Here is an 11,788-nt window from a genome sequence, read left to right as displayed (position 1 = left end):
GAAGCACGTTTAGGAATTGGTGACAAGAATAGCAAGGAGAGTAAACCTAGGGATTACGACACTCGTGTTTTAGAAAAATTATATATAGCCACTTACACCTTGTTTTTTGCACAAAGTAACAAATATATTACAAATCGAGTCACCAGGTAACTGTTTCGTTGAAATATATTTTCTTGGGCGTTTCACACACGCTTCATAGACATTGTTTTTAACCAACGTGATTATAATATTAATGTTAAACGACTTGTGTAGTGTGATGACCGTCGAGACGAGGCTGTGATTTAGACAATATTTTTGTCGTGTACATCGTTCGGTGTGGACCAAGATGCCTTATTTAAAGAAAACAGTATTAAAGGATGATATTTTATGGGTTTTAACTGTGATTTGGATATCAGTATCCGTTGTAAGAGGTAGGTATTTTAAATTTTGAAATTTAAACTCTGACCTCTCCCTAATCCCTGTGATTCGCGTTGTTAATACTATTCAATTATAGAATTATCAGGAAGAAAAGAGGTGCAAAAGAATGTTATTTCTCAGGGGAATTAATTACCAACCTTAACTGAAATCATAGTTGTTGAGTATATTCTATAGACCACATGTTAAAACGCAGGTGGAAAGCCATTGTCAGCTATTCTTGTCCTGTTGCTTAGAATGAAAAATATCAATTATGTGTATAAAAGGACTTCTACAAGAGTCAGGCTTTAATTTGTCACTAAACCATCAAATTATACATTTATTCGAAACACGAATCCCGAATAACGTGCTAACTTCACGTTGCCTTGTCGACTTCCATATATTTCTAGGATTTCATAGTGAAGAATCATAGTTATTATCATAGTATGTGTTTTACGTAAAGTACGTCATGTATATGATTTGTCTGCTATATAACGCTAAGTATTTACTGGTAATATTGCTCCTGGCACCAAAGAGTTTTCGTAGTATAAACTGGGTTTTAATTTCCATATCCAGAAACGAAATGCAATTATTTTCGTTTCGTTTAAGTTCGACATTAAATTACGCTGTATAGTTATAGCCAACAATAAAGGAGCTAAACTGCTTTGATTATGTCAAAATAAAGAATGACTTGGGGGTGGGCGGGGTATTTGTTGTGTTTTTCAATTAGTGATGGAACAGTTCCATATAATTTTAATATGTTTCGAAAGATTAACTAGAAACAGGCTTGTTTAATAATTTTAGTTTAATTTTTGGCATACTTTGTCAACAATGGAACACAAAATCAATTACATCTAGCTTTATCAAACGATTTTCAACGAAGACAGATTGTTATCCCATAACGCAGTTTAACATACAAACTCCAAAGACTAAGCTTAGTCATTTTAACTTATTAATAATTCACACATGCTTGCGATTCAAGGTTATAGCAGTACTAAAATATCAAAAACACTCATCGTGGATTAAGCAGTAAATATAGCTGTCGTTTAATATCAGCTTTGTTTCAGTGATTTATTAAGACCCTAGGCTATGCAATCATCCGTATCTTGATTGTTGGTATTTTACTGTATATAAAATATATCTTAATATTAGGTTTCTCCAATAATTACGAATTCCGTTCACTTTTTGTTCACCATTAATGTCTTAGACATGCTGCTAAAATGTATATTTCTTCAAAACATCATAAACCCTTCAACAGTACATAATGATAAATATTATTTGCATATTCAATGTTTAAGTTATTTTCGGATAAGGCTTAACGGTAAAAATATAAGTTGGTGTTATTTTGAGTCTGAATGTTTGTTTTCATATTTGTTTACTACATTTTAAGCTTCATTTTTGTTGTCATACAACACATACGCCATACTTTTTCGATTACTAAGTAGCAATATTGTTAACCAATGAATCATTTTGCCCTCCCCTACTAATTTCACTGCTTCTGTGGTTATATTGTGTCTAAAATCGAGATTTGATTCGCCTTGGATCGGAAGTACAACATTAGAATTAAATAGTTGACACGATGTTTAGTATCGATTTAGTATAGCCACAAGGTAGTCGAATCTTTACCAAGGGTGGCCGAGATATTAGTGTCATTTCGTTCGTTCCTGGAGTTTTACGTCCATTTCCACGAAGGGTGGGATGTTTTGAACGTTCATCTTAAGATTCAAAATAAGTTTAGACTTTCAAGGAAGCTAATCTGTCAGATGTCCTTAAATAATTCCACCCAATCGTAAATCTACGTAAAATTGGCAAGGAAGTCATTAATACAAAAACTTAAGGAATTTACGTCATAATCTTTGATAAATTACCATAATGTTTGATTCTATTGCAGGTGGTGAATGTCCTAGTTCAGTACAAGGTATAGTATAATAACATGAATGTAGAAAATCAGTCAATATTGACTTTACCTGTATATAACAATTACAGGTGCACATGTTCTAGGTGGGTAACAATAGAGGTGTAACAATAGGAAAATCCCCTTCTACCCGGGTCTTGTTACTGAAGTAAAACAAGCCAACGCCCTTCTGGTATATTAAGTTATCCTTATTTATCAATGTGGTCTACATCGATACCAAGTGGAGCTATATGGGTTTTATTGAAAAAAATTACTAGTATTTGCAAGTTAAATGTTCCACAATTTATAACTTTAAATTTGTTAATAAATATGTAATTAATAGGTTATATTTATGCAGATTTAGCTCTTGCATAATGTATGTTTAATAGAAACATTATTTACAGCACATACCCTATACACATCTTTATATTTGGATACTGTAAGAAATCACAAGGTAGAGCAACTAAAGATATATCTCTAATTACACACACGTCTATTGTGATCCTTGCTCAGCGTATGTGACAAAACTTATACAGATATGCATTTTCCTTGGATGTAGCTTCTACCATATAGTTTGCGAAATTCAAGTTCAAACTAGGAGGACATGCACCAGACAGTCTGCACCTATCTCCCCGCACTCATAGATCTACCCCCCCCCCCAAAATTCCCCGATCTGGATTGCGTTCCATTAAGCTATCAGTAGTAAAGGATTTACGTGCCAGAGGCATAGTATGCCGTAAACGTCTTGGAGAATTTGACATGGCTAACATTTTACTACTTTAAAATTAATAGATGAGTCCTGTCCGGAATCTTAATGTAAAATTTTAGGAATGTCATTTTACTATGTCAGATGGCTATATTTCATCCTAATTCTTGTATCTCGTGTAACAATATAAGCCCTGTAATAATAGACGGGGAAATTATAAACTAGACATTTTATAGTCTTGACTCTATTCTTATATTAAACACTTTTTGTGTGCGCTATATCAAATATCTTTTCTCCGTCGAGTAAATCAAACATCTGATAAGGAATAGAGGTCATATCAAGATTATATTAATGTACTACAGAATTTGGGTTAGAACATTTGACTATAACGTACGGAACAAAATGGATGCTAAATCCTATAGTTGAGAATACGATGCCAGTTTATGAACTGCATTTCAATATTTTTGCCCGCATCTGTTAAGCTTATAGAAAGATTCGAACCCGTGGAAATAGATACTTTACTTATAGTTTTCTTTTTCACTTTGTTTATATCAAACAATCCATCACTCCCACTAAATCAACGTATGACCCTCTCATTACTATGTAATTACGTTGGTTAAATGTAACGCCTTCTATTGTCATGATGATTCTTAGACAATCACAAAAAGGACCATTTTTTAGATTAGATCATTTGTTCGGATTTAAGAAAATCACTGTTTGATTTAACGTGTCACGTAAAAGTTGACCTAAAGTTAGGGTTAATCATTGTTGAAGTTACTACGTTCTAGCCCCATTCTTTAAATTTCGCTCCATCTTTCATGGTTATGCTCCCTTGAGCATTTGGTTATAGCCAGTTTCATAATTTATTGTCGGTTCAACCCCACGATTTTACATGTCATGGAAGTGGTGACCGGTGGGGGGGGAGTGATTGCCCTTAGGTTTTACAATTCTCCCTAATAGCTTACCCGAACCCACAGCTATGTTGGTTGTGGCGTGTAACATAGGTAAATTATCAAAGATAAACAGACCTTAGTCATATTTTACAAAATGATTTTTCTTGAGTATACGTTAAACCCTGTTCCCTCTTTTTCTTAGATTTTCTATGGTCGTCAATGAGTCGTAGATCCCTAATATATTACGAGCACTTTACAGTTATGTTGCCAGAAAAGTAAAAATGAATCTACTGCTGAAGTAGTACTGTGGATGAGTTTTATATTAACTTGCCAATAATAACCTTAACTGTCTTGTGTACAGAACGGATTGTTAAGTATTATTGATTTCATATCAGAGATAAGGAGGAGATTTAGGCATGGTCAGAGAGAGAGAGAGAGAGAAAAGAAATTGTGTTTAACGTCAACTCAACAAAACCTAGGTCATTTAGGGACTGACATATGATACCAATTTATTTTAAAGGGACGATAACACTCTTGCTGGCTTGACAGCTCCAGTAAATAAATATTAGCCTTATTATAACTATTAGATGTTTAAGTGCCCTACCTGTTGTGTAAATTATCCATTACATCCTATTTTACTTGTCCAGAGGGTTCGAAAATGTTTTTAAATCCAAGTCACATTTGAAAAGGTTTACGTTAGGCTTTTCAAATCATTTAGTTGATTTTTCCAATTTTTTAAATTAGGCGTGTTAAGATGAAATTTGTATCATCAATTAATTGGAATACTGTAAAATAGTATAATTTGTTGACCAGAATAAAGATTGGGACATAGTATTCTGTTACAACAAGAGTTGTATTGAGCCTTTAATAATTTGCTTGTACGTAGGGGTCTTTGGTAGTGGGAGGATCTGGGATCTCCCAAGGGGTTATGCAAGTACAAGTGTGGGTTCGAAACCACGCCACTCCTTGGACATTATGATCACGCAAGCGTTTGACAACGCTTCTACCTTCATCGTGACTTAATTCGGTTACAGTTGCAATCTATCACAATAATTTCATGCCACAAAGTTCGATTGCATCAGAGCATACCATATAGAATTGTCCTGTCTACTTCGACTCTTATTAAATGGGGGGATCACGTGGCTAAGTGGGTAAGGCGCTGGCTCGCTAGCCTGGAGGTCGGGTGTTCGATCCCTGCATTGGCCGAGAAAGTTCATCCAGATTTTCCGGCGTGGTTTCCCCCTTGTCAGTGATGCAGGACGGAGGGCCTGACAAGGACAGCTGTCTAGTCGTTCGGATGGGACGAAAAACCGAGGTCCCGTGTACAAATTGGCGTGCACGTAAAAGATCCCTTGGCAGTTGGAATTCGATATAAGAGTAGGCCGTAGCGCCGTTGCCCGGGCAAAATTTCCCTCATAGCACACTGTATGGCGTATGTCCGTCTTCATTCGCCCAGTTTAGGAGCAAAATAGTAGAACGTTAAACCCCATTTCATTTCTAATTAAATAATATTAATTGCAAGTTCTCCATCTACTTTAATAGAGAATTAATTCGATATCTTATATATTTTAATGTCACCCTGTTCGATTACATTAAAGCATCCTGTATTTGAACTAAAAATTCTCTCAATATTTAAATGAAATTAATTGTATGCCCGTCTTCATTAGCCCAGTTTAGGAGCAAAATAGTAGAACGTTAAACCCCATTTATTTCTAATTAAATGATATTAATTGCAAGTTCTCCATCTACTTTAATAGAGAATTAATTCGATATCTTATATATTTTAATGTCAACCTGTTCGATTACATTAAAGCATCCTGTATTTGAACTAAAAATTCTCTCAATATTTAAATGAAATTAATTGTAAGTTCTCCATTTTTTGTAGTTGTAAAACCTTGTGTTGATGGCAGCATATCTGGATCAAGAATATTCATGGATACTTCAGAAATGACCCCCGATGATACGTCCTGTGTATGTCGATTATCAACCAATGTGGATTCGTTGGATATTAATATGTATTCTGCACCAGGCTATGCAGGCTGTGGGTCTGAGATTCAATTCTCATCTATTTTCCCAGTAACGTTTCGTTGTGATGTAGCTGGGACGAGACTCGACACTCTAACTAGAAAAACATTGGATGTAATTACTAGGCAAACGACATCTCCCGCCGATGTAAGATATTGTGTAATTATACAGGCATCTACAACAGCAACCGGTAAGTGGCAATAACCTGGAATCAGTAGGAATGATTTGCCTTCTCTAGCCCGCCTTTCCCATCAACTGCTAAATATGGATATTTATTAGAAATCATCTCAAATAATATTTCTCAATAACCTCGTTAATTGTAATCCAACGTTATTTGAACACTAATTTAAAAAGTGGGGTATATTTATGAACATATGGAAGGCTTTAGATCGGTAAACTGTAAATAGCCATAATATTATGTGTTAAATGTACAATAAGCAAAGACTGAACATGATTTGAGTTATTTGGATGGAAAATATTTTGTACTTTAATAGATCAAATAAATACATTTTCCAAAGGTTACGAACCAACTTCCGTAGAGCAAGTAGCTACACTTAAGATTTTATAGAGACTTTTCCTATTGGGCGAGGTTATTTTATACATTAAGGAAATATAAAACGATATTAGTATGGGTCTTTTCTGCGATTATGTTGTAATATGCTCGGAGATCGCAGTGGTTTCCTGATTTCTCTGATACCCAGATTGCTGACTACTAAGCTTCCCGATTAATTGTTCAAACTTAAATGTCTAAAACAAAATACATTATATTGCAGGCTCTGTGGGTAATGTATCCATGACATGTGCATCCCAAACTACCACATCACCCGAATCTTCAACAACAGATAGCACAACAATAGCCACGACAAAATCTACCGAATCTACAACTCCTTCCGCAACGACAATCCCTTCGGCATCAACGGGCGATGCAACTTTTTCGACAATGACTATCCCCTCAGCATCTAGCAAAGCTACTTCTTCCGCGGTTATGTCGACACCATCAGCCACAACAATGCCACCCGCAACAACTCCGCCAACAACAACAACACAGTTGCCATCTTCAACACCATCAGTGATAACATCCACATCGGCAACGACCACTCCGCCATTATCAAAGATAACTACATCGACAAATCCATTAACAGTAACAAGCATCCCCACCACTACTAACTCATTAACATCGATAGTTTCATCCACTGCAGCAGTCCCATCTGTTTCTTCAACAACGCTCTCAGTAGAAACATTATCAACGACAAACCCATCATCTACAGCAACTACCAACATTCTTAATGAATCAACAGCACCACCAAATGTACCAACTTCATCTTCTACAGAGACTGTGACCTCAAACGTTACAGAACAAACAACGACACCACCAAATGTACCAAATAAATCGTCTACGGAGACTATGACCTCAAACGTTACAGAACAAACAACGACACCACCAAATGTACCAACTTCATCGTCTACAGCTATGACCTCAAACGTTACAGAACAAACAACGACAGGTAATGCTGCGACTAGTGCAACTACCGAACTGACCTCTATATCCAGCATGCAGACGGCGAACTCAGACGTTACACCAACCAGCACAGAGAACCCCACCACGTCAGTATCAGTATCCATAGGCACAACTAAAAGTACATCTGGGCGTCCTTTAATTCCTGACTCTACGACTCCCATAGAAAACACTACCAATGTGACCGAAAGTTCGACAAAGTCCGGAATGGACAACAAAGTAATTGCAGGTAATATAAACGTTTGATAAAGTAAACAGACAAGATGATGTATAACCATGGTACCGTTAAAAAGCTGTACTTAAAGACTATGTACTTCATTTGAATTTTGAGAAAAATGTCAAAATTCTCATTGATTAATTTACACTAATAAGATTATTTAACATTTACTTAAGAAAACAAAATCAAAATACCAACGACTTGGATTCAGTCAGATTAAAAACAGGTAGAATAATTAGATGTAGCGAAACAAAGATGGCGGTGGGCTTGTTTAAAGAGGGAGCAACATTGATCGATGGAATTTATGTTCAGCATATCTTTGTAAATGCCGAACGGAATTAAACCATAAATGGGCAGATATTCCTATTAGATATTCAACTTTTACAGTGTTGTAGTTATTATGGGATCCCAATATCGCTGAAATCCCGCTCAAAAACTTTAACGTTCAACTCATTGAAGAATCTTAATATTTCACAATGAAATAGTCAGTGTCACTTATTTTCTATTTTCAGTGATTGTAATAGCAGTAATTATTTTTGTTGCTCTGATAATATTCCTGGTTGGTGCTATTATTTATAAGAACAGACAAAGGCAAGTACAATATGTTTAGCCAAAAATGACGTAGTTGGTGTTAAGAGTACATTAAAGAACAATGATGGCACACGCCAATACTACATAATATTCCAAATATAATTTTAACACAGAGATCTTTGCTACGTTTTATTGAAACAATGATTTGAAGAATTAGAATGGAAATAACGAATTATGCTTAGTATTGAAGTAGAGAGCGATAAGAGATACACATTTTCTTTTCAGCTCACTGATAATACATTTATAGATTTTTGAATTTAGAGGTTTATCCTTCATATAATTAACATATTATTTTTCAATGCAGAAGAAAGGGTTCTTATCCAAGGGAGAAAACGACGTATCTCAACATGGCAATGGAGCCTGACAGTGAAAAGGGCAGTGATAAAACAACTACGGAAGGAACGGATTTATCAGATGATACACCTCAAATAGTTCCATATAACAACGGAAAGGAGCTGTGAATAATTAGATTTCTATGTGTGGTTTTGAATCAAAAGTTTCCGGGAGTAAATTTTAGGGAATTTTCGATAAGGTCATGTGATAAAAATTCAGCATTATCATCTACTGATTTAGTATTTTATGCATTATAGTAGCTGTGATTAGATTATATATTCAATATATATCTGATTCACAACATTTGGTAAGAATGACAAGATGTATTTATTAAACTAAATAATATTATGACAGTGTAAAAGAAAACAACAATATTTCTTAAATGAATTATGAGTGTAAAAGAAAACATCAATATTTCTCAAATGAGTTTTGAAACTTAACATTAATTTATATATACATTTAGAAGACTCTAACTAAAACTCTTTCCATAACTCTTCTCAGTAATGTAACATATTAATCCACAACATGTCATTAATCAACCTCATTTTTTGATAACTATTTTTCTACGGAGTTCTCAGTGAACGACTCTATTAGTATGATCACTATTGTTCTACGAAGCCTATATATCATATCAACTACTTTATAAAAAAAATGTGTTTACCTATTGATCAATATAAATTATTTTGACAAATATCGTCAACAATATTGTTTGCATTTTTATAAATATTGTTCTGCAGAATATCGTCAAATTACTTTATCACTCAATAACACATTCTACACTAGATATCGCTTGTATGATAACATTCAGAATCTACTTTGATATCTCCTTAGGAGATATCGCTTTACATGAATTTGATTGGTCAGTTAAAAGGGAACTACTTTTTTCTATTTTCAAAGAACAGTTCATTTTTTGTTCAAAGTAACTTCTTTTTTTTTTATTAAAAATGAACTTTTTTTTTATTTAATTGGCCTTGATGGAAACACTGGGTCAATATAAAGGACTTTGCAATGGTTGAATTGCTGTCAAAAAATGGTGTATCACTACGCCGTAATGTAATCAGGTTCAGTAAAAGTGAAATCTATAGCAAAGAATTATATTTATTTATTTGTGCATGTAAGAAAGGATTGGGTGATAAATAAAATCTCCTACTCGTCGTTTATGATATCGAAAAAGACTCGTAGGAGATTCTCTGTTTATCAACAATTATTTTTATAAATAAATTTCTACAGAATCTCAACTTCGTCAAAAACTTCCACACGTTATCAACAATTAAATTTACAATCTATTTTATCAACAATTGCCTGCTTTATTTCACAATTTTCTTTTTGATATGTTTAAATTATTCTTCTATAGAGTCTCAAACAGCATTGTCAACAAAGACGTTTATAGACCATTTTTATATTTCATCATGGTATATATTAGGCGCGTATTGCTTTGTTGTTCATATATTATCAACAATGATTAATCTACCACAAATATCATCCATATTAAAAAGAACAACGGCCAGATGGGACTTCAAAATTTAATATAACAATCTGTTGTGTCTTACGCTTTCAATTTTGCAGACTGTTCAAATTTCAGATCTTGAAATGCTTAGATGTCGAGGTATAAAAATATCACTGTTAGAAAAAAAAATAATTGAGGGAAAATGATGTTTCGGTTCAAAACACATTTCATCTGTTCTCGTTGTTCTCTAGATAGAACATCACAATCATTATCTGTCGTCATTTTGTATTATAATGAAATAAAGTATATTACGTATATTTATATTTGATTAAAATTATAAAAGTTTTATGATCCGGTATAGAATGTAAAAAAAATTATACATTATGTACATTATTTTAAAATATATTTTTTAATAAACTATAAAATTGTTTGGGGTTTCTTTTCACTCTGTAACAAATTCTATTCACTTATTTGCTTGTCAATTCAAGGTGTAACTCGCGGTTACAATAAGACTTGAGAACAATTTACAAACAGTATTGGCCTATTCCCTCGTGATAAATTTTGTTCATTTGAATTTAAATTTCCTGTCAATGTTTTTCCTAATGGGATAGAAAGATTTGAATGTGGTGTGTACTGTGGTAGAAAGATATGAATGTGGTGGGATTTTTTTTAATTTAAACATATTAAACATATTAAATATCTCATATATATTCATTTACATAAACAAATAATCATAATGGAACTCATGTGTAGAAACTTCTTGAAATTTAATTTCATAATAATTTCAAAGTGCACCATCAAATTATTTCAATTTAATTGTGTCAGACCCTTCTAGGCCATGTGTTACTTAGTGGATTAACTGTACACTATATATTCTCATATGTGAACTCATATTCTCAGGTATAAATTTCGGAAAGGTGAAGAATAATTATAACATATCATTTAATTTACAGAATTTTTATATTGTGTTTTGTCTCTGAATCGTAACACAAATAATAACAAAGACGTGTGATCGTACAACGAGTCTCGCAACTATCTTTAAACACATAGGTTAATATTTATTGCAAAGAATTCACACAAATGAGCATTATTTGAACTTCCAATGTGTCATTAAGAAAAGCAACCTGCATTTTTATATATCTCTCAACACGTAATAAAATATGCACGTTAGTTTCACAGTTTAGTAATTCATTACCATACAACAAAATATCAGAACTTAATATTATTTCATCAAATTGTAATATCTCCAATTTTGTTATCATGACGTGTGTAATCTATGAATATTATATTTTGAACAAGATAATAAGAAATTGTTTGCGTTTTCAATATCACATCCACATGAACAAACAAAACTATCATCTAAATTTGCTTGAGATAATCTCTATTTAAGACGTTGCATTTATTAGCAGTTTAAAATGTTTAAATATAGATCACCACACGTAAAAATAAAAAAGAGACAATGTTGGTAAGTATCTCAAATGTAAATCCAAAGAGTTCCACAGATGTAACAGTGGGTAGGAAAAAAAGGGAATTTTGATGTGCTGACAGTCTGATTAGACTCTGACTCTGATCTTGGGAGTTGCGCAGATCATAACTGTTATTTTGTCATAATATATCTGATATAAGTTCTGTAAGATATTCAGGCATATACAATTTTATAGAATAATGACAATTACCTGACCAGCCTCCGAATTTTTAGAGTTTCTCACGCCGACTCTTTATAAATGGATTCTAAACTTGTTAAGCCTAGCCCGTTACAATGCAAGCTGCCAA

At 33.5% G+C, this 11,788-nt stretch overlaps 1 protein-coding gene across 1 annotated transcript; it reads left to right on the top strand.

Moving 5' to 3' along the window:
• Nucleotides 1-157: 157 nt before the first annotated feature.
• On the top strand, nucleotides 158-10,445 carry LOC126810893 (mucin-2). Its single transcript, XM_050536236.2, has 6 exons — nucleotides 158-410; nucleotides 2,285-2,311; nucleotides 5,772-6,101; nucleotides 6,685-7,656; nucleotides 8,157-8,235; nucleotides 8,540-10,445. Exons 1-6 carry the CDS (start codon nucleotides 326-328, stop codon nucleotides 8,694-8,696), a joined length of 1,650 nt encoding a protein of 549 aa, XP_050392193.1. The 5' UTR covers nucleotides 158-325; the 3' UTR covers nucleotides 8,697-10,445.
• Nucleotides 10,446-11,788: the final 1,343 nt, after the last annotated feature.

The sequence above is a fragment of the Patella vulgata genome, chromosome 2 (genome assembly GCF_932274485.2).
Source record: "Patella vulgata chromosome 2, xgPatVulg1.2, whole genome shotgun sequence".
NCBI classification, from domain to species: Eukaryota; Metazoa; Mollusca; class Gastropoda; family Patellidae; genus Patella; species Patella vulgata.
The sequence above is the reverse complement of the archived record's forward strand: the minus strand, read 5'-3'. Positions and strand labels throughout refer to the sequence as shown.